Consider the following 23,635-nt stretch of genomic DNA (forward strand, 5'->3'; position numbering starts at 1 on the left):
ATCTGTGTCCCTGCTGCCCCCTTCCGCAGCCTGACGGCTGTGGCGGCCACCTGAACATCGCACTGTTGCCGCAGTGCCGTGACGAGCTCTCCCGCTTCGGTGATCTCGTCTAAGTCTTTGACCTTCAGAGTCGCCTCATGCGTAAGAGCCCTCACCTCCACTCCATCACCAAGGACCTCTTCTGCCAGTCTCTTACAGGCGGCGCCCTTGTGATCCTTCTCGCGCTTAAGCTCCAGAATCATTTCGCCCGTACGAGTACGTCTGATACTGCGTACGTCGGCTCCAAGACCCTCAAGCTTGGCGTCGCACCTCATCGCCTTCAAGACGTCCGAGTATTTCGACTGTTCAGTCTTGATGACGAGCGCGTCACCTTTCTCGCGCTTGGCACGTACCCTCCTGCGCCTTGGTTTGGCGCCCTGCTCTTCTACCTGCGGATTCCTCTTCTTCTTCCGCTCAACCTTTGTCCAAGGAGGGTCCTCTCCTTGGATCGCCCTGCTCTGTGGCTGCTGAGGGCCCACCTGTGTGTGTGTATGTGTGTGTGTGTGTATGTGTGTGTGTGTGTTTGTGTGTGTTTGTGTGTGTGTGTGTGTGTGAGTGTCCCAGTCAACCAGTGATCGTATAAGATGTTGTATAAGATGCTAAAGTGGAGGCGATATGCGTACATTTTACATGCGCCTAAATGGAGGCATGCACGCATATGGCCTCCACTTTATCATCTTATGCAAAATCTTATACGACTAGTGGTTGTCTGGGGTGTGTTTTTTTTTTTTTTTCCTTCTAAACCATAGGGGGATAAATCTGCTCATCAGACACCCTAACAGGAAGGTTAGGGTAGTGTGGGGATGAGGCCGTCTTCTACAATGCCGGTAGAAGCCAGGACTACTCTCTCCTCGACCCACTAAAACACATTCCTATGGTCGCCAAACCCTACGTCTCTCCGGAACCACCAAGAAGGTATTGCTTCAGAGAGGGGCTAGTGCATATCGCACCCTCAAGGTTAGCTGCCGTAGCCTAGCAGCAACGAACATCGATGACTCGCACTGGAGAGTCCATCAGGATAGCATGCTGGCGCTTAGCCAGTTTCCCGAGTGGTCCTCGCCACTCCCTTTGTCCTCGGAAGGCGGGCAGGGTCAACCCCGCCCGCGCCCTACTGCTGAGCGGACATCAAGAACTGATGCCCACGTGCAACCCGATCTGACCTGCCCGCAAAGGAAGGGTATCACTACCCTTCAGGAACTATCAGATGCACCCGTAGGTTGCAGACAGCAGGGTCTCACCTACCCCGACCCTTGCCGGGGACCCCTTTCCAACCGCGGGCTCAGATCCAACCCAGTAGACCGACGCCACGACAGCACCGCTACCGGGACTTCCTCTCCGCGGCCACTTAATCGCTGTAAGGGTCGATCTCGACCGCAGGGCACCGGTATGACCTACGAAGCCGACTTCGAACCCCTGGACCACCTCTTGTACTGCATCTGGACTAGCCATTCTCCGAGTCCACGCGCCACCTCCTCTGTAGCTCCCAGACGATATGGGTGATTGCCGTTGAAACGGCATTCCAGCTAATCTCATCCCTACACATTCTCTGGACCAAGTTGTCCGGAGTTGTGTCCTCCCCGCATGTGGCAAGCATGCGGTCACGCATTGTGCGAAAACGCGGGCACACGAACAACACGTGTTCCGCCGTTTCCTCTAAACCATTGCACACTGGGCATTCGGAAGAATCCGCATGCCCGAAACGGTGTAGATACTGTCGGAAGCAACCATGCCCTGTAAGGACCTGTGTCAGGTGGAATGAAACTTCCCCATGGCGCCTATTAATCCAACTATCTACCCTCGGTATCAACCTATGGGTCCACCTTCCTTTGGTGGAACTGTCCCACGCGCGCTGCCATTTGACCATAGAGGCCTGACAGTTTTGCGTATGCCTCTTGTGCCGCGCATTTCGAAGCACTCCATGTCCTCACTGATAAGAATGCTGATAGGCACCATACCAGTAATGACACAGAGAGCGTTGTGTGACACGGTACGGTACGCGCTTGCAACCCTCAGACACATAAGCCTGTAAGTACTTTCCAGCTTCCGTCGGTAGCATTCAGTACTTAGCGCGGTACCCCACGCCGGGCCGCCATACCTAAGTATGGACGTAGCAACACTAGCCAGAAGCTTGCGCTTACTGGCGTACACCGCTGAGCTATTGGACATCATCCGGGACAGTGCCGCAATAGCTGTGGAGGCTCTTTTACAGGCATAATCGACGTGGCTACCGAAGGTAAGCTTATCGTCGATCATCACGCCCAAGTGCTTGACAGAGCGCTTCGACAGGATAGTGCATTCTCCTACACTGACCTCCGTCTGCTGCGCCGACTGCATGTTGTTAACAACCGTCACCTCTGTCTTGTGGTGAGCCAGCTCCAGTTTTCTGGACCGCATCCACGCCTCCACAACCTTGATCGAGTGGTCGGTAGTCAACTTCACCTCCTCGATCGTTTCACCGTAGACTTCGAGCGTAATATCGTCGGCAAATCCGACAATCACCACTCCCACTGGGTACTCTAACCTCAACACCTCGTCGTACATGACATTCCATAACACCGGACCCAGGATGGAACCTTGCGGGACTCCTGAGGTTATGTGAAAGCACTTCCGACCCACCTCCGTGTCGTATACTAGTACGCGATTCTGGAAGTAGCTTCCGAGAATCTTGTACAAGTACTCCGGTATCCCCAGACGCAAGAGCGCATCGGCAATAGCAGCCCAACTGGCGCTATTAAATGCATTCCTTACATCCAGAGTCACTACCCCGCAGAAGCGAATTCCCCTCCTCTTAGGCTCGAGTGCTTTCTCGGCGGTTTTTGTAACCGACAAGATAGCGTCTACGGTGGACCTCCCCTTCCGGAAGCCATACTGGTTGCTCGAGAGACCATTTACGCCCTCAGTGAACTTCAACATTCTATTGAGGATGATCTTTTCGAGCACCTTCCCCGCCGTGTCAATCAAGCATATTGGTCTATATGCCGACGGGTCTCCGGGTGGTTTCCCCGCCTTTGGCAATAGTACCAGGCTCTGCCTCTTCCAAGCTTCTGGGAAAACTCCCTCGTCCAGGCATTTCTGCATAGCAGACCTGAACATCTCGGGAGCTTCTGCAATAGCTACTTTTAAGGCCAGGTTCGGAACTCCGTCCGGACCTGGGGCCTTACCTACGCTAAGGGACTTAGCTATCCCCGCAAGTTCCACATCGGTGACCCTTTCCTCATCGCCAGCCCCAGTCCCCGGCTGTCCTACGAAAGGAGGCCAAGGACTAGGATCATGACGCGGAAAAAGTCCTCCAATGATCCCCTCCAACATCTCTGGAGATTGCTCTGTAGGAGCCATCACACCTCTCGTCTTGGCCATAACGATCCTGTAGGCATCACCCCACGGGGTCGTATTGGCACTCTGACAGAGACCCTCAAAGCAGGCCTTCTTGCTTGCTCTTATCTCGGTCTTGAGCGCGGCTTTTGCAGCGGCGAACACCACCCGCCGTTCGTTTCGCTCTTCCTCTGATCGTGCTCGCTGCATCCGCCGCCTAGCCCGTAGGCAGGCGCGGCGCAGGTCCGCAATCGCGTCGGTCCACCAGTAAGCCGGTGGCCTCCCATTTCTAGGGTGGACTCTCCTAGGCATGGTCGCATCACACGCACGTGAGAGCACCGCTACCAGCTCGTCGCCGTCTAAACCGAGTAAGTTTCGCTCACGGCGGAGCGCTTCCCTAAATACCTCTTCGTCGAAGTATGATGTCTTCCACCTACGAGGGCTTGGCCTTGGCCTAGCCGCCTCTTCTTCTATCCGCTGTCTGCTGTTGTTGTAGTCGATACTGTAGCGAACCGCCAGGTGGTCGCTGTGAGTGTAGCCATCATCTACTCTCCAGTTCGAACTACTTGTTAGGCCAGGACTACAAAAGGTCACGTCAATAATTGACTCCGCTCCATTTCGACTATAGGTACTCTTGGTACCGACGTTAGCCAAGTCGACATCTAAGATGGCCAGTGTTTCTAGCAGGATCTGACCCCGCTGGTTCGTGAAACGGCTTCCCCATTCCACAGCCCAGGCATTAAAGTCACCCGCTATTACCACAGGCCTTCGCCCTGTTAGCACGGTCGTTAAGCGGTCCAGCATTTGCGTGAACCGCTCGATCGGCCACCGCGGAGGCGCATAACAGCTACAGAAGAAGACCCCGTTTACTTTGGCGACCACGAAGCCCTCATAAGTAGTAGACACCAACTCCTGCACGGGGTATTTACCCGTCGTCCATATCGCCGCCATTTTCCTGGTCCCATCCGAGGCCCAGTTGCCGTTGCCGGCGGGTACTCGGTATGGGTCCGAAATGATGGCGATATCCGTCTCCCACTCAGAAACCGCCTGACAAAGCAGTTGCTGAGCCGCATCACAGTGGTTCAGGTTCAGCTGCGTTACCTGCACTGTGATTTGTTGCTCACTGCGGCTTTCTTAAAGGCCGGGCACCCTGGACCACCCATCGCATGTCTGTTTTTCGAGGTTTTCCCGGTACAGATCATGCAGATGGGCGGACTCGTGCAGCTTTGGGCCTTATGACCTTCAGCGCCGCATCGCCTACACAGTTTGCGCCTGTCGGGGCCTTTGCAGTCCCACGACTTGTGTCCTGGTTCCAGACACCTGAAGCAAACTTCAGGTGGCTCGTGGAATGTCAGGTGACAAACACACCAGCCCACCTTAATACTCCCTACTTTAACGGACTTTTTAACATCCGCCACAGGTAGCTGAACCAGAGCTATCTGTGTCCCTGCTGGCCCCTTCCGCAGCCTGACGGCAGTGGCGGCCACCTGAACATCGCACTGTTGCCGCAGTGCCGTGACGAGCTCTTCCGCTTCGGTGATCTCGTCTAGGTCTTTGACCTTCAGAGTCGCCTCATGCGTAAGAGCCCTCACCTCCACTCCATCTCCAAGGACCTCTTCTGCCAGCCTCTTGTAGGCGGCGCCCTTGTGATCCTTCTGGCGCTTAAGCTCCAGGATCATTTCGCCCGTACGAGTACGTCTGATACTGCGTACGTCGGCTCCAAGACCCTCGAGCTTGGCGTCGCACCTCATCGCCTTCAAGACGTCCGAGTATTTCGACTGTTCGGTCTTGATGACGATTGCGTCACCTTTTTCGCGCCTGGCACCTGCCTTCCTACGCCTTGGCTTGGCGGCCTGCGCTTCTACCTGCGGATTCCCCTTCTTCTTCCTCTTCCGCTCCACCTTTGTCCAAGGAGGGTCTTCTCCTTGGACCGCCCTGCTCTGTGGCTGCTGAGGGCCCACCATTGGTCGCAACCCCTTGTTCCCATCAATCCGAGACGGGCCGGCCTTTTCAGGCCCACCCTTCCCAGCTTTCCGGGAACCCTGGCTGGGGTCCGACTTTCCGGCATAACCACCGGCTTTCGGGGTTATTATGCGCCTGGCCTTGCGGGCACCGCCAGACAGCTCCTCACCTGACGGCTGCCTCGCCCGCTTCTGCGAATGCTTGTCACGTTTGTCACGAGCATTCGCTTCCACACTCTTCGGACTACCCGCGAAGGAGAAGGCCTCCGTTTGCGTAAGCTTAGAGGCTTTCTCCTTTGCGGGTTCCGCCGCTGCCGCAGCCAGCAACGCGACCGCGTGCTCCTGCTTGGCCTCATCGACTGACGCTCTAAGCCGAAGCAAGGCCGTTTTCAGGTCCTTGCTTATATTCGACTTAGTTGTCGCGAAGTCGATAATTTTGCCAAGCTGCTGCTCAGCTACCTCCAATGCGGGCCGTCCTTTTCCTGCTACTTGGCTGATGGCCCTCAGCAACCATGCTCCGTCCATAACCTCCGCCGGCTGGCTTGCCGTGGAGTGGACAGGAGCTCCCACGCTTGAGCTGCGTAAGCAGCTTCCAGCACCTGACTCCTCGCTTCTCCTTGTTGGAGACCGCATCAACCCGCTTCTTGCGAAGGGGTTGATCGCACCACTACTACCTGTTGCACTTGTTTTTGAAAATTGTTTATTACTCATATTTTATTCCCACGAGTCGCACGAGAAAGAATGTCCACCACGCCAGAGCTCTGCATTAACGCGGTAAGGGACAGCTTACTGTGGGGGGTGCCCAGGTGCCCCACAGGCTCCGTTAAAGATCGAGCATCTTTTTCACCCCCTCGATCACTCATTCCTCGGCACGGGTCGCTTGACACCTTGAATTGGGGTTAGTAGTCCTATTCTTAGCCGGCAACTACGCGGCTGACTCGCAAGCGGGGGGGTGCGTCAGGCCCCAGGACATCCGTCCCTGCTGCCCCCTGGGGTGTGTGTGTGTGTTTATGTGTGAGTGTGTGTGTGTGTGTGTGTGTGTGTGTGTGTGTGTGTGTGTGTGTGTGTGTGTTTTTTTTTTTTTTTTCCTTCTAAACCATAGGGGGATAAATCTGCTCATCAGACACCCTAACAGGAAGGTTAGGGTAGTGTGGGGATGAGGCCGTCTTCTACAATGCCGGTAGAAGCCAGGACTACTCTCTCCTCGACCCACTAAAACACATTCCTATGGTCGCCAAACCCTACGTCTCTCCGGAACCACCAAGAAGGTATTGCTTCAGAGAGGGGCTAGTGCATATCGCACCCTCAAGGTTAGCTGCCGTAGCCTAGCAGCAACGAACATCGATGACTCGCACTGGAGAGTCCATCACGATAGCATGCTGGCGCTTAGCCAGTTTCCCGAGTGGTCCTCGCCACTCCCTTTGTCCACGGAAGGCGGGCAGGGTCAACCCCGCCCGCGCCCTACTGCTGAGCGGACATCAGGAACTGATGCCCACATGCAACCCGATCTGACCTGCTGAAGGCAAGGGTATCACTACCCTTCAGGCCTTATCAGCTGCATCCGTAGGTTGCAGACAGCAGGGTCTCACCTACCCCGACCCTTGCCGGGGACCCCTTTCCAACCGCGGGCTCAGATCCAACCCAGTAGACCGACGCCACGACAGCACCGCTACCGGGACTTCCTCTCCGCGGCCACTTAATCGCTGTAAGGGTCGATCTCGACCGCAGGGCACCGGTATGACCTACGAAGCCGACTCCGAACCCCTGGACCACCTCTTGTACTGCATCTGGACTAGCCATTCTCCGAGTCCACGCGCCACCTCCTTTGTAGCTCCCAGACGATATGGGTGATAGCCGTTGAAACGGCATTCCAGCTAATCTCATCCCTACACATTCTCTGGACCAAGTTGTCCGGAGTTGTGTCCTCCCCGCATGTGGCAAGCATGCGGTCACGCATTGTGCGAAAACGCGGGCACACGAACAAAACGTGTTCCGCCGTTTCCTCTAAACCATTGCACACTGGGCATTCGGGAGAATCCGCATGCCCGAAACGGTGTAGATACTGTCGGAAGCAACCATGGCCTGTAAGGACCTGTGTCAGGTGGAATGAAACTTCCCCATGGCGCCTATTAATCCAACTATCTACCCTCGGTATCAACCTATGGGTCCACCTTCCTTTGGTGGAACTGTCCCACGCGCGCTGCCATTTGACCATAGAGGCCATCCTGACAGTCTTGCGTATGCCTCTTGTGCCGCGCATTTCGAAGCACTCCATATCCTCACTGATAAGAATGCTGATGGGCACCATACCAGTAATGACACAGAGAGCGTCGTGTGACACGGTACGGTACGCGCTTGCAACCCTCAGACACATAAGCCTGTAAGTACTTTCCAGCTTCCGTCGGTAGCATTCAGTACTTAGCGCGGTACCCCACGCCGGGCCGCCATACCTAAGTATGGACTATGTGTGTGTGTGTGTGTTTTTTTTTTTTTTTTTTTTTTTTTTTATTCTAGGAGTCCAAAAATCTTCTAAAGACGCTGTGTGGGATTCGAATGTGCGCCTACCCACTAAAAACACTCTCCTAGTTCACCTCCACCTTAAATTCCCCTCCGGTACCACCATGCAGTATTTCTTCGGAGGGGAGGCGTTATGTGCCTTGTGCACCATCACCAATTCGTTATTCTAGTCTTCGTACTGAGCCGTTTGGCTCCCGTGTAATTTGTTATTCTATTTTGATTAAACAGTCGCCATTTAGCGACCTTCTACTGTGTTAGCCACATTTACCATGCCACATGCCGAGCCATTTAGCTCCAGTTAGTAATGTGTTAGTACTAATTTGTTCGCCATTTAGCGATTGATTACGGTTACTAACACTCCTCATGCAGTTCTCTACTCCGCTGATAAAACAGGTCTTCTGGAAGCGACCATGTAGCCTTTAGCACTCTCGCGTACTACTCGGATAGTCCCCGGCGGTGAATCTATCCTACTCCGACGAAGAGTTCCCCGACAGTGGAAGATCTTCCGAAACCGAACTTCCCGGGTAGGTGCCGAGGCCGGTTCTGCGATTCCGGTTGAGGTCGGCTTCCGGTTCACAGGCGCCCCGACGACCAAGCTCCGGTGCTTTTTACGCGGACCTACTCGATCTAGTCCCCGGCGGTGGACCTAGCCTACTCCGACGGAGACAACCCCGGCAGTGGAAGTTCTCCCGACACCGAAAATCCCGACCAGTGAAGTGCCGAGGTCGGTCTGGCGATTCCGGTTGGTGGTTGGCTTCCGGTTCACCAGCGCCCCGACGACTTAAAACCGGTACTACGCCACGAACTACTCGGTCATGTCCCCGACGATGGATCATGCCTACTCCGTTCGCGATCAGCCATCCTCTGATCCTCTCGCCATTTTCGCTGCAACGACGACATGATCTGCACAACTGACCTATTCACCGCGCTCCACGTAACTTCGTTCTGGCACATCTCCGTAATGATGTTGTTCGCGTTCAGAGTCCTAACACTGCTCGCTTGCATCTCGCTACGTTCCGCCATGAACCGTGGGCAGTAGAATACCACGTGCTCCGGTGTCTCCTCCTCGTTCGGACAGGCCGGGCAAAGTGGGGACTCTGCGTGGCCGAATCGGTGCAGATACTTCCTAAAGCAACCATGGCCTGTCAGGAACTGTGTCAGATGGAAGTTAACTTCTCCGTGTTTTCTGTCCACCCATACCGAAACGTTTGGAATGAGCCGATGGGTCCATCTTCCGTTTGCGGCGCTATCCCAGTCCAGCTGCCACTTTCTCATCGAGTCAGCTCTCGCATTCTTGCGGGATCCTGTCGTTCCTCGGCGATTGTAACACTCGCAGTCTTCTTCCAGTACGATTTTTATGGGGATCATTCCCACTATAATGCAGACCGCTTCCGTGGATATGGTTCGGTATGCACTGGCTACTCTCATAGCCATCAGCCTGTATGTGCTATTCAGCCGCGCCAAGTTCCTCTTCGATAGCTGTCCAGCTGCCCAGACAGGAGCGCCGTACCGAAGTACCGACGTCGACACGCTGGCAAGGAGTCTCCTCGTACCGCTACTGACTGCCGATCTGTTTGACATGATCCTGGTCAACGCTGCGATTGCTTTGGCCGCTTTCTCGCAGGCGTAGTCGACATGACTGTTGAAGTTTAGCCGGTCGTCGATCAACACCCCAAGATGCTTCACTTCTCGTCTCGAGTCGATGGTGAGTTCTCCGACTGAAACTTTAACATGCTGTACCGCCTTTCGGTTGCTGATCATCAGCACTTCAGTTTTGTGGTGAGCTAATGCCAGCTTCCTCTCGCACATCCAGTTTTCGACCATTTCTATCGCCGCCGAGGCCCGTACTTCCACTTCGTTCAGCGACTCACCGATTACTATGAGCACGACGTCATCCGCGAACCCAACAATCTGCACTCCTCTTGGTAAGCTTAACTGCAGCAATTCGTCGTACATCGCGTTCCACAGCATCGGGCCCAGGATAGAGCCTTGAGGAACACCCGCTGTTATGCCTACACTCTTCCGTCCCTCACGCGTTTCGTAGACCAACGTCCGGTTCTGAAAGTAGCTCTTCAGTATTCTGCAGAGATACTCGGGAACCCTCATCCGGTGTAGGGATCTAGCTATTGCTTCCCAACTAGCGCTGTTGAATGCATTTTTCACGTCTAGAGTGACGACCGCACAATAGCGATTTCCTCTTCTCTTTTGCTTCATGGCAGCATCGGCTGCTTGAACAACTAGCCGGATAGCGTCAACTGTACACCTTCTTCTTCGGAACCCGAACTGCATCCTCGATAGTCCGTTCTCGCCTTCAGTGTAATTTCCGAGTCTGTTGGAGATCACCTTCTCCAGAAGTTTTCCAGTCGTGTCCAGCAGACATATAGGCCTATACGCCGATGGATCTTCGGGTGGCTTGCCCGGCTTCGGCAGCAGAACCAATTTCTGCCGCTTCCAACGATCGGGGAAGTTTCCGTCGTCGATACACTTCTGCAATGTGGTTCGAAACATATCCGGGTTTTGTTGGATTGCTGTTTTCAGAACCAAGTTGGAGATGCCATCTAGTCCTGGCGCTTTCTTGGGTTTTAAGCTCTTCGCTACCGTGATGAGCTCCTGGTTGGAAATACGGGATTCCTCCATATCAGCGGCGACTTCCTCATACGGCGTGGGAGGCCAGACCGTTGGCTCGTGCTGAGGGAACAGTCCGTCTACTACGGCTTTCAGCTTTTCTGGACACCTCTCGGGTGGGGTCGCTGGGCCTTTTATCCTTGACATAGCTACTCTGTAGGCATCTCCCCATGGATTTGCGTCCGCGTTACGGCAGAGTTCCTGCATGCAAGCTGCTTTGCTGAGCTTGATGCCTTTTTTGAGGGCCGCTCTTGCCGCCCTGAACAAAGGTCTGCGCTCTTCCCTTTCCTCATCAGTGTGAGCCCGTTGCATTCTTCTCCTAGCTCGAAGACAGTTCCGACGGAGTTCGGCGATCCTCCCATTCCACCAGTAGACTGGTCGGCGGACGTCCCGCGGCTGTATCTTCCTCGGCATAGTTGCATCGCAAGCTCGAACGAGAACCGAAACCAGTTCATCCGGACTCAGGTTCAGCATATTGCGTTCATACCGAAGCACTTCTGCGAACACTTCTTCATCGAATGCTTCTGTTCTCCACTTCCGCCCTTTGGAATCATCCCCACGTGCCGCCGTCTGTACCCGTTCTCCAAGACGGTATCGGATCGCTTGGTGATCACTATGCGTATAATCTTCGCTGACTCTCCAATTCATACTTCTCACTACAGTCGGACTACAGAACGTCACGTCGATGATAGACTCTCTGCCTTCTCTTCGATAGGTGCTTGTGGATCCTTCGTTGGCTAGAACTAAGTTCAGTCTGGATACTGTTTCCAGCAGGCTCCATCCTCTGGGGTTTGTGAGGCGGCTACCCCACTCAACTGCCCAGGCATTAAAATCGCCGGCAATGATGACTGGCCTCCTGTCGCCAAGTTTCTCCAATATTTGGTCCAGCACCTGATTGAACCGCTCTATCGTCCAGCGTGGAGGTGCATAGCAGCTACATATGTAGACGCCGTTAACCTTGGCTATAACGAAACCCTCTATCGCGCGATACACCACTTCCTGCAGGGGATATCTTCCAACCGTCCAAATCGCAGCGGTTCCAGCTTCATCTGCTACCCAGTTACCATTTCCGGATGGGATACGGTACGGATCCGAGATGATTGCTACGTCGCACTTCGCTTCCTTCGTGGATTGGCACAGCAGTTGCTGCGCGGTATCACAGTGGTTGAGATTTATTTGCACTACCTCCACTGCGATTTACCGGACATCGCCTGTTTGAATGTTGGACATTTTGGGCCACCAGTAAAGTGGTCCCTGCGCCCCTCGTTTTCACAGATGATGCACTTTGGTGGCTTCTTACACTCTTGTGCTTTATGACCTTCATCTCCGCATCTCCTGCACAGTTTCGATCTATCTGGTCCACGGCAGTTCCGTGCCAGATGTCCAAACTCTTGGCATCTGAAGCATATCTCCGGTTGCTGAGAAACCCGCAGTGGGCATTCTGAAAACCCGACTTTCACTTTGCCAATTCGCAACGCCTTGTCGGCAGCATTCACCGGGAGCTTGATAGCCGCAACCTGCGTCCCGGAAGGTCCCCTTCTTAGTCGGACTGACATTTCAACGTCTCCTATCTCCATTTGCTCCTTAATTGCAGTTTTTACTTCTTCCGCCGTAGTTATCTCGTCTATGTCGACGCATTGCAGAACCACTTCTGGCGTAACAGCTCGGACCTGTGCAGTGTCTCCCACGACGCTCGCTGCAAGCTCCTTATACGAAGAGCTCTTGTTCTTCGAGTCCTTTTTCAGCTCGAAGATCATTTCTCCAGACCGTGTGCGCCTGACTTTTTGTACGTCCGCGCCGAAGTCCTTAAGCTCCGGAGCCGTTCTTATGGTACGTAGAACCTCGAGGTAACTTTCCTCACGGGTCTTCACCACAATCGCTTCGCCCTTCTTTTTGACGCTTCTCCTAATTACTTTTGGTCTTGCGCCTGCGTTCGTCTGCTTTGCCTTGCCCTTTCTTTGCACAGTCTGCCACTGGGTCTCTCTGTTGCCGACACCGACCTGTTCTGCCTCTGCGGCGGCCAATCGCTTGCGCAGATTGTCTCTCTGCCTTTTAGAGCCTCCTGGCCTTTCATCTCCTGGCGAGGATCGGTGTCTCTTTGTCGCAGACATCGGTGTGTTTTCCGTTCGCGCTAGTTTCTCCTTCTTGCCGAGGTTTCCCGGGACTGTTCTCGGTGTTTGCTGTTGCAGCGTTTTAGCAGCGAGAGCGTTTTTCGTCGATGCCAATTCGCTTTCGGCTATTTCCGCTCTCTGCAACACGTTGGTCCACTCCTTGACGGCTGATCCAAGAGCTCTCCGGATCTTTAACACCAGCTCCTTGATGTCCTTGTGCACATTGTGTTTCTTGTCGACGAATTCGTGGAGCTCTTCCGCCCAGTTCTTCGCCACTAGAACCTTCGGATGTTGCTGGGGCACGCCCCATCCGCTATTCGTCGGCAGCTGCTGCTGTTGCTCTTGGGCCACCATTTGTTGCTGCTGCTGTTGCTCCTGTTGTACACTGTGATTATGTTCGTGTACCGCGCTTCGCTGCAAGAACGCTTCTTGTTGCTGTTCCGCTTCTTCTCTTTGCTGAGGAGACCTCATCAATCCTCCTCTGGCGAACGGATTCGCCACCTTTCCGCTGTTATTCTTGTTTTCTCCTTCCATGTTGTTGGGTCCCCCCTCCGAGCCGCTATCTCCACCTGCTGCACATAGTCGCTTTCATGATCTCTTGGTTGTCTATGTATCAGGGAGGCCAAGCGAGGGTTGAACACGTACCTTCATGGGGTCCGTGTTCAGAGCCAGATCAGCGTAAGTCGGGAGTGTTACATCCGAGCCTAGTACCCATCAAAATTGATGGACAGATGAAGAACGTATCCGGAGGCCTGCCAAGGTTTTACCGGGACGGAGGCAGACGCACCATTAACCCACTCGCCGTTTCAAGCAGGTATCACCCTTCCTTACTCAGGGAGCAGAATGGCACGAATGTCAGCCCATCGTCGTCATCCTATGCGTAATCCGTAGTCCGTTGTCGTTTGCTTTGACCAGTATGCCATAATCAGGATGTTACTGGCATCGATCCTGATGTGCCGGTTGGCACTCCGAGTATTTGGGCTAAGGCACTTTGGAAGCGGTGCCAGGTCGCTTGTACAGAGTTGCTTGCGGATGTGTGGCTTTTTATGGAGATCCAACAGAGCCCACTGTTGAAACCCCGCCACATCCTAGGCATCCTCTGCTTGAGCTGTCTGGAAACCAGAAGCTCGGTCACTCCCCGAAGGAAGAGCCAAAGGTGGTAATCCACACGGATGTGCGAACGATTTTCGCTTAGGATGAACTCCTAAGCTGCCACCCGACTCGCAGAAGGGGGGGTTCGTCAAGCCCCTGGACTCCTGTCCCTGCTGCCCCGTGTGTGTGTGTGTGTGTGTGTGTGTGTGTGTGTGTGTGTGTGTGTGTGTGTGTGTGTGTGTGTGTGTGTGTGTGTGTGTGTGTGTGTGTGTGTGTGTGTGTGTGTGTGTGTGTGTGTGTGTGTGTGTGTGTGTGTGTGTGTGTGTGTGTGTGTGTGTGTGTGTGTGTGTGTGTGTGTGTGTGTGTGTGTGTGTGTGCTCTTTATTGCAGTGTTCTGTGGTGAGTTTGCCTGAATAAGTGTAGGGGTATTTTTATGGCATTAGACTAATTTAAATTTTTGAATAAATAACACGGAGACATGCAATACATATTATTTTTACAAATAGAATAAACAAATTAACACAAATACACAGACTTACTGTTACAAACGGTAACACCACCGTGACAGCTGGCTCATCGAGGCTCCATCGTAGCTGGGTCCCGGTATGGCGATGAGGAGACGACTGACAAGAAAGTGGCCAGGGGTAATCACTTCGGGAACAGAGGGGTCAGCAGAAATTAAAAACAAGGGTCTTGAATTCAGAATTGCATCCACCTGGGTCAATACCGCTGCATATTCTTCGAAAGTCAACTTGGCATCCTTTAGTGTCCGCTTGGTACTTGATGATACTTGATGCTTTTCACGGTCGCTTCCCAAAGGCTATTTAATTGGGTGCTTCTGGAGGAATGAAGTACCAGGTGATCTCCTTTGTTTAACAGTACTCAACAATGTGATCGATGTCTTCCCGGTTCTTAAAAAACAGGGACAGCTCGTGCAGCTAAGATTTGGCGCCCTTGAAGTTACTCCCGTTATCCGGATGGTCCGAATGCACAGTCTACGTCAACTGGTGAACCGTTGGAATGCTGCAAGAAATGCTTCGCTGGATATGTCGGACACCAGTTCCAGATGAATACAGCGATGTAGGCCTTGACGAGGCGTGGTTTGTAAGGGCCCCTCCTTGACAAGAACTGGACCGGCATAATCTACCCCGGTCGAACACATGTGCCTGGATCAATCGGCACGACGACAGACGTCCCACAGTTGGCTGGTGCTTCACGGTCTAGATCGGAAGCACCGTGCACAGTTTCTTGTTATCTTCCGTACAGATGATGTTCCATCCAGCATTGAAAACTTCAAGCGGAGGACGGCTAGTAACCCAGATAGGCCGATGTGCAGGAGCTCTTGGATGATGAGGTCCGTACTCGGGTGTTCAGGTAGCAAGAATTGGAGCTTACTGGAGAACGGAGATTCAGAATGTTGAAGTCTTCCTCAGACTCTTAGGATTCCGTTGTGGTAGATCGGGCTCAGCTTGGAAATTCGTTTGCATGGCTCGTTGGCTTCCACCCGATAGATTTTATCAGCAAGCGCTCCTTGCTGAACGACCTTTACAATGACTTCGAGAGCGCATCGTTGCTCTAGTACGGTTGAATGGCGACTGGTGATACGTTTTGAGGCATCTTTCTCTTAACAGTAGCGGGCATATCGCTTCGTAATCGTCGAGGTACGGTTCCACGCCGAGATAGGGATAGAAGTTGATGGGCAAAAGCTGATGGATCTCAAAGGGATCTGATTTGCGTGGACGACCCAGCCTTCACTGTACCAACAGCATAAGGTTATATTTCATTAAACGTTGACAACATTTTCGAAAATTAAATATGTTTATCCACAAATCAAACTCTATTTCCCAGTTCCGCAACAAAACTCACGTTTCCGGTCAATTCATTCCAAACATCGGTAATCGAACGCAAATACAAATTGTTTTTCTCGTGCAGTCTAGCTTTCAATCTGAAGGCGCGGGGCTCCGACGACGGGATGCCAAGCAGTCAGTAGTGTGCGGTAGTTCGGCAGCAGCAAAGTTTCGCGCGCTCGCTTTGCTAGATTTTTGCGATTTTTTTTCCTCTTCCCTCTGCGGGGCTCCGACGACGGGATGCCAAGCAGTCAGTAGTGTGCGGTAGTTCGGCAGCAGCAAAGTTTCGCGCGCTCGCTTTGCTAGATTTTTGCGATTTTCTTTCCCCTTCTCACTGCGGGGCTCCGACGACGGGACGCCAAGCAGTCAGTAGTGTGCGGTAGTTCGGCAGCAGCAAAGTTTCGCGCGCTCGCTTTGCTAGATTTTTGCGATTTTTTTTTCCTCTTCCCTCTGCGGGGCTCCGACGACGGGATGCCAAGCAGTCAGTAGTGTGCGGTAGTTCGGCAGCAGCAAAGTTTCGCGCGCCCGCTTTGCTAGATTTTTGCGATTTTTTTCCTCTTCCCTCTGCGGGGCTCCGACGACGGGACGCCAAGCAGTCAGTAGTGTGCGGTAGTTCGGCAGCAGCAAAGTTTCGCGCGCTCGCTTTGCTAGATTTTTGCGAGAGTGAGTTTTTGGAGGCAAAGTGTACAGGCCGCGTTTTCATTCGGTCGTCGTCGTCGTCTACTTGACTGCTCATCTTCGTACGGGGCGATTTAGTGAGTTTTTGGAGGCAAAGTGTACAGGCCGCGTTTTCATTCGGTCGTCGTCGTCGTCTATTTGACTGCTCATCTTCGTACGGGGCGATTTATGATACGATAAATGCAACAAACAACATTTTTTGCGATTTTAGTCAACAGACATTGAAATGTTCGTCACGTCAAGTGTCGGCCCAAGTTCCAAAGCCACGTTGATTCAAATCACTTTATTTTCTCTTTCGTTAATTTTCGCACTTCGAAAACTATCTGAATGGTTCGTCATCTTCGATGTCGGCATGTGTTTTGTTTTAGTCCAAATGAAAATAAGTGGTTTGATATTAAAAGGGTTGCATGAATCACTCCACTTACCAAAGTGAACTCATATCATGCGCCCTTTCCCCTCCCCACTAACAAAAGGTCCTTCCCATGACAGACGTGGAGACGCAGAGGTGATCTCGGTCTTTAGTAAGCAACGCACGTCATAATAACATTCCTTTCCCTCCTCGATGACCGTAAGGACGTGGCCGGCGCCGTTATTGACCTAATAAAGTTTGGAATTCTCGAAGATGCACATTGAGGACGGTAAGCTACTCCCAAGCTCCGTCTGTTGGTTCCTTGTGCAACTTCGATTGTTCTGGTCAATCACGGAGTAGCAACTACGAATAGTACGGTCATCTATGCTCATGCTCATGCTCATGCAGTCTAGCTTTCAATCTGAAAAAAGAAACTGTTAAGCTTTAACGTTTTCTCGTCGTCGTTTTTCTCCTCACACCGTCGTCCGATCCTCGATCCCAAAGCTGAAAATAAACAAATCGAAAATCGACATCTCGGTCCACTCGGATTGGCACGGCACGACCGACTAGTGTTTGGCTGCCGGCGCGACATCAACCCTCTTCATCTTCATCCTCTCCGGTCCAAGAATATCCCCACAGCAGCCACAAAGGCAATCATTTGGATCAACATAGAAATCACGTCTGCCTGGCTGGAATGGGTGGGAAAACTCGAGCACAGCTTTGATCTCTTTGTTTGTCTAGGTAGCTTTGCTTAACATGCTTGCGGAAGGGACCAAAAGAGGTAGATTTGAAAGAGCGTTAAGGATCCTGAGAATTTGGACCTGGAAGGTATATTCGAAGTTGATGAAGGTCATTAACCAGTCGCTTCTTCGAAGGGTTCGGGGCTAAGGTCCAATCAAGGGACTGGCGTAGCTCTTTTTTTCCGCCTGTAGAGTACCCAAATCGTTAGCAGAAAAAAAGGTATAAAATTGATAAATGAATGAATATGTAATAACTTAGCAGCAAGCGGACAACAAAACTCAAGAAACTTTTCTAAAAGGCATTTGCACGGAGAATGCTTCCCGGAAGATCCATCAACATTTACCCAATCAATCGATCCGGCAACTGAAGCGTTCCATCAATAGAAGCCAATTATCATTTGTTGGAAGACTTCGCTTCGGCGGGCGGTTCAATCGTATTCGATGAAATCCACCGGCAATTGGAAGGCACAAACTCAATCCCACAATTCCGCTTGAATGGAACCGTTTCATTCATTCCGTCACAAACGCGGTCCGGGTTTGGTTTCATCTTGCTTGTGCCTTCAAGCTGCAGGGATATCGAACGCAAGAAAAAATAGTCCCCAAGCATCCCCGGAGAAAGGCTTCCGGTGCGCCCCGGCGCGGCGGTGGAAATAGAGAATCGCGAAAAAAGTAGGTTTTCACAATTTGTTCGATTTCGTCACAGTAGTGAGCCGTCCGCTTTCAAATGAAATGGAAGATGAAATTGTATCGATTCTTTTGCAGACAGGCAGACTCCGGGAGTCGGGAGATTTGAGTTTTGGATCGGACTGAAATTGGTTGGATCAATGATTGAAAACAAATTTCGCTGCGCGTGCAAAAAATATCGGAGACGTCGGGTTTGGTGACCCTTTGTCCATGTCGACTGAAGTCTGCCATGTTTCATAAGTTTTATTAGATTGAATTCTTTGTACATTTGATTCAATTCGTGTATCTACGCTACTCCCATGTCCGAGTTTTTCAGCGAAAACTATTTTCATCACTGTATAAGGCCAACATAGATACACACAAGGTCCCAACGCATAACATGTTCATCGACTTCAAGGCGGCATATGACAGTCTCGACCGCGCAGAGCTATGGAAAATCATGGACGAAAACGGCTTTCCTGTGAAGCTTACTAGACTGATTATAACAACGATGAACGGGGTGCAAAACTGCGTAAGGGTTTCGGGTGAACTATCCAGTTCATTCGAATCTCGCTGGAGACTGTGACAAGGTGATGGACTCTCATGCCTACTCTTCAACATCGCTCTGGAAGGTGTGATGCGACGTGCCGGGCTCAATAGCCGGGGAACGATTTTCACAAAATCCGGTCAATTTGTGTGCTTTGCGGACGACTTGGACATTATCGCCAGAATATTTGGAATGGTGGCAGAGCTGTACACCCGCCTGAAACGCGAAGCAGCATAGGTCGGACTGGTGGTGAATGCTTCAAAAACAAAGTACATGCTGGTAGGCGGAACCGAACACAACCGGATCCGCCTGGGTAGTAATGTTACGATAGAGGGGGAAACCTTCGAGGTAGTGGAGGAATTCGTCTACCTCGGATCCTTACTGACGGCTGACAACAACGTGAGCCGTGAAATTCGGAGGCGCATCATCAGAGGAAATCGGGCCTATTACGGGCTCCAGAAGAAACTGCAGTCGAAAAAATTCGCCCACGCACCAAATGCACCATGAACAAAACGCTAATAGGACCGTTGGTCCTCTACGGACACGAGACATGGCGTAAAATGTAGCCGGCTTCAGTGAATTGTCACGTAATGAAAATGCCGAAGGAAGAATTTCGTAGAGATCAGCGACTTCGCGGATGACCGCTGTAGAGCTGACTGCCCGGAGTTGAAATAGATCTTTGAGCACTAGACATATTGGGGGAACTGGAAAAATATCACCCTTGAATGACGACGATGGTGCTCTAATCTATCGCTCAGCACTTGAGTAAAGCTACTTGAGTAGCCTACATATGAGTATTTCAGTTATATCAAGGCTTTCTTTCAGCATTTTTTCTCTCATTTCCCAGAAAGTGCAATTTTAATTCGTACCGCCGTTATCTCGAGGTAGTTTATAGTCCACACCACCAATATGACACTGCCCTTCTTAGGACGTAGAATATTGCATTTGGTTCGAATCGCCCATGTTTAGGCTGTCATCGCCATTTGCCTGATCTTCCGAAATCTTGAACTGCACCAGCACAATCAAGTATGTAGTTATAGAAGATGCAATCTGTTTTAAATGAAAAAAGAAAAAAAATCAGTTTCCGTCGAAATTAGTCGTAAAAATACCAACTTACCCCGGAAACTACGGATAAATCAATCGGGAACAGTCCATAGGCGCTGAATTCCAGAGGGTTCGTTGTCATGAAAGAAACTAAGTCATCAGCCTAAAACGCAAATAATCAGTCTAAAAATCTCACATCCCATCCCATACCGCATTTGAAACTGTCCCCCAGACTCACCCGACTGCGAAACTCGTCGTCGTTCGATTTTGACTTCATAAAGAACACATAGTTGATCAGATTCTTCCATTTGAGCCGTACGTTCTCGCCGCTGGTGAACAGGGCCCAAAACTCCACCCCGTGCAGGAACAGCATACTGCAGGCGGCCAGTGCATAAATCTCCGTCCGGTTGTTGGTGAAACCGGACTTGATGTGGTTCAACATGTAGTAGAGCTGCACCGTGACGCAGATGAAGGCCGACAGCAGCGAGAAGATGGCCTGCTTGCCGAAGCAGTCGTTTATCTTGGCGGCCAGCTCCTGCAGGTGTTCGACGACTTCCCGTGTATTGTGGAGCGTTTCCAGCGGACTGATGGGTCGTATCTTGATGTTGCCCACCGTGGTCACCCGGTTTAGCTTCTTGTCGGTGGTCATCGAATTCTGCTTGCTCAGCCCGCCCAGGTTTAGCGGTTTGAATTGCTGCTCCAAGCCGAAGCCATTAGGAAAATTGCTGAAAATGGGGGAAAACGACATGGGTCGCTTTAATACGGTGGTGGTTGGGATTGGGAACGCAAGGAGATTGGCACTATAACAATTACTTCATTCCCTTCAGCAGCAGAATCGATCGGTCGGACAGGAACATTATGCAACCAGCGAACTGGAAGTTGAACAGCAGCAGACCGAACTACGTGGGTGAGTGGGCGCCACGAGTGTATGTGGAGTGAGAGTGTCCGTTCGTTTCGTCCGTCCAAGCGAAATGGAAAGGAAAACAGTGATTCGGAAAATTAAACGGATTTCATTTGGTCCATTTCTCGTCTCGGTGACCCGGACGAGTGCAACTGAGCTGTTATAGCGTAAGAGAAGTTTAAGAATTAAGTGCAAATAGGATTGTTTTTGGAAAATGAAATTTCAACTCAATATAATCTCATCCGACATGTAACGTGATTTATTGTTATAAATTTTACGCTTCATACTGACTTTTACGCATTCGTGTCAATATAGGGTATTGGTTCCCTTACTAAGCATGTGGCTCCCATTTTCATCCCACGAAAAACAAAGGATTGAAGCGCTGTTTGTTTTGTTTCTTATTTTTGTATTTTTTGTTAGAAGTGAGCACCCATGAAAACAAAAAGAACGGAGTCAATCGGTGCCGTAATCGCTTGTTTTCGAATAGGATGAAAATGGGAGCATGAGATTACTGATGGCACACATACCCTAGATCTTTGTGCAATAAGACAGTGAGAAAAGGGTAATTCGGATACTATTTACATACAAACATGCATTCGCTACTATTTACATCACATTAAAATGATAGATGTAGACAGGTGGCGTACTTTGCTGGGCCTTCTTAAACCTCGAGCCATTGCGTCGCGCTGTAGTATTTTGTACAACACGTTGAAAAAAAATCTCGCTTTTTGTATTCAGCATTGGCGTGGTGCTGGCGGTGGAGGCCAACCGCCCCAGTTACGAAAGGTTAATGAGGCCAATGAGAAGTGCCTTGAAAATGAGTGAACTTTTTTTGCGCACAGACATACATACATACACACATACAGACATCATCTCAATTCGTCGAATTGAGTTTATTGGTTATGTGACTTGACCCTCCGAGCTTTCTATCGAAAATTCGTTTTTTGAGTGAACATGCAGCCTTTCAGTACACTTCGGTGTACGAGAAGGGCAAAAAGGCATACAAAGAGGGAAATATATGCATACATTAAGTTTGGGCTTCAATGAGGGAATCTAGTTCGCGAGAACAGGCCTTGCTCCTGGGTATTTGGGTTGGGGCTAAGGGGATTTCTAAAAAGTTCTCCGAGAACGCAAAAAAGGGGGTTCCAAGGGGCTTCAGGGGCGTTTTAAGGGGTTGTTTCAGGGAATATGAGGAGCCTTTTAAGTCAAGATTTGTGGGGGTTTTATTGCAATTATGGGAAATTCAGTGGAATTTTAATAGTATGAAGGGGTTTCATGGACGTTTCAAGGGACTTTAAGGGCAATTCAAGGGATCTCAGGAGTCTTTAAAGAGCGTTGCAAGGGGTTTGAAGGGTGTTTCAAGGTATTTTTGAGTCACTTCAGAGTCAATTAAGAAAGTTTCAGGGTGTTCATGAACATTTTAAGGGCGTTACTAGAGGTTTTGGAGGCGTTTGATACGTTTCCATAGGAGTTTCAAGGGGTTTACATGTGCATTTCAGGGAGTCTATGGACCCTATTAAAGGCGTCCAAAGGGGTTTCAGAGGCATTTCAAGTTGATGATGATTTCTAGGGCGTTTTAATGGGATTACATAGCATTTAGGGATGTTTCGAAGCATTTTAGGTCAGGGTCGTGTGAGGAGATTTCAAGAACACCTTTAAATCAAAGGGGTTTTCAGGGGCGTTTCAAAAAATAATGTTAATGGGTATCTAAAAATCCTCAGAAATCTCCTGAAATGCCTCCAAGATCCCCCTGAAATCTACTCGGATACAATGCAACGCACTTGCGGCCGTCCTCTGTAACGCTTCCGAAACGCCTCTGAATCCCGCCGAAAATACTCTGAAACTTCCTGAAATGCCTCTAAAATTCCCTTTAGACCCCCCAAACCCCATTTAACATACCTGAAGACGCTCCGAAACCTCCAATAACTACTCTGTAACGTCACTGAATTCCACCGAAAATTCTCTCAAACTACCTAAAATGCCTTTAAAATTCCTCTTAACCCCATGAAGGCATCAGAGAAGCGAAATTCCCGAAAACTCCTCCGTAACGCTCCCGTAACGCTACTGAATCGCGCTGAAATTGCTCTGAATCTTCCTGAAATGTATATTAAGTCCCCCTTTAATCCCTTTCGGACCCAATGTAACGCACCTCAGAGGCTCTTGAACCCCCGAAACTCCTCCATAACGCTTCCGTAACACCTTTGAATCTCGCCGATAATATTCTGAAACTTCCTGAAATGCCTCTTAAATACCCCTTATGTAACGCACTTGAGATCTTCGGAAACCCCCGAAACAGTACCTGTAACGCATAGAAAACCCCTCGAAAATCCTCTCTGTAAAGCTCTCGAAAGCACCTTCAGAACCCCGAAAACCTCCCTGAGATCTCCTGGTAGCCCACTGAAACCTCTTGGGACCCCCTGAAACGCCCCTGTAACCTTCCTTTGTTCTCCCCCATAAACACCCCCTGGTCGCTGTTGGTTCTGAAAGAACATAAAAATGCATACAGTACAGTACATAAAAGTACAAAAAAATAACATGCCTTAAAGAGATTTTAATGAACAAAAAGGTCCTTAGGACATTTGGTCGAATGAAATTTGGTCGAATGACGTTTGATCGCAAGTACATTTGGTCGAACGGACATTTCGTCGAATGGACATTTGGTCGAAACCCATTTTGTGGAAGAAGAAGCATATGATATTTAGTCGAATGGACAATTCATCGAATGGACATCTGGTCGAATGGACATCTGACACTATTTGATTAAAAGAGATTTGAGTGGAAAATAATATTAAAGATTTCGGTATCATAATTATGTACAATATATGTTACATACTGAACTTTTATTTTTTTGTCGGGATTTCAACCACTGCGACCATTACTGTGGTCTATTGTGGTAACCGAACTTATTAAGTTATATAGCAATTTAATCGTATTTAATAATATTAAACATTAAATAGCAAATATTTTAGAGCAGTGTAGTTTTCGTTGCCATTGTTGAAGTAGTTGATTTTCCATCGAAGTTTTTTTTCCTTATTTAATTATTTATCTCCTCCTCGGCTCTTATTTCAAGTTTCATCATTTCATTGCGTTTTTGTATAGAACATACTGGCTTTTCCATCAAAGGTTTCTCCTTCTTTTCGACATATCCTGTTCTTTCAAGTTTGTTATTTGTACTGAGAGTGGACATTATGGTTGTTTTTTTTTTTTAT

The 23,635-nt window shown here is 50.4% G+C and overlaps 3 protein-coding genes across 3 annotated transcripts in view; 1 reads left to right on the top strand and 2 right to left on the bottom strand.

The window, feature by feature from the left end:
• Window positions 1-23,635, top strand: part of LOC109411327 (dipeptidase 1) — a 911,905-nt gene that overhangs the window by 194,475 nt on the left and 693,795 nt on the right. The gene's annotated exons all lie outside the window — the stretch shown is intronic.
• On the bottom strand, window positions 10,067-13,036 carry LOC134290194 (uncharacterized). Its single transcript, XM_062857261.1, has 5 exons — window positions 12,971-13,036; window positions 11,755-12,898; window positions 10,608-11,644; window positions 10,208-10,550; window positions 10,067-10,158 (listed from the first exon to the last, which is right to left on the bottom strand). The coding sequence occupies exons 1-5, from the start codon at window positions 13,034-13,036 to the stop codon at window positions 10,067-10,069; spliced, it is 2,682 nt and encodes an 893-aa protein (XP_062713245.1).
• On the bottom strand, window positions 19,406-20,735 carry LOC109414393 (gustatory receptor 68a-like). Its single transcript, XM_029870599.2, has 4 exons — window positions 20,339-20,735; window positions 19,764-20,250; window positions 19,599-19,688; window positions 19,406-19,531 (listed from the first exon to the last, which is right to left on the bottom strand). Exons 1-4 carry the CDS (start codon window positions 20,380-20,382, stop codon window positions 19,406-19,408), a joined length of 747 nt encoding a protein of 248 aa, XP_029726459.2. The 5' UTR covers window positions 20,383-20,735.

Source organism: Aedes albopictus, chromosome 3 (genome assembly GCF_035046485.1).
Source record: "Aedes albopictus strain Foshan chromosome 3, AalbF5, whole genome shotgun sequence".
NCBI classification, from domain to species: Eukaryota; Metazoa; Arthropoda; class Insecta; order Diptera; family Culicidae; genus Aedes; species Aedes albopictus.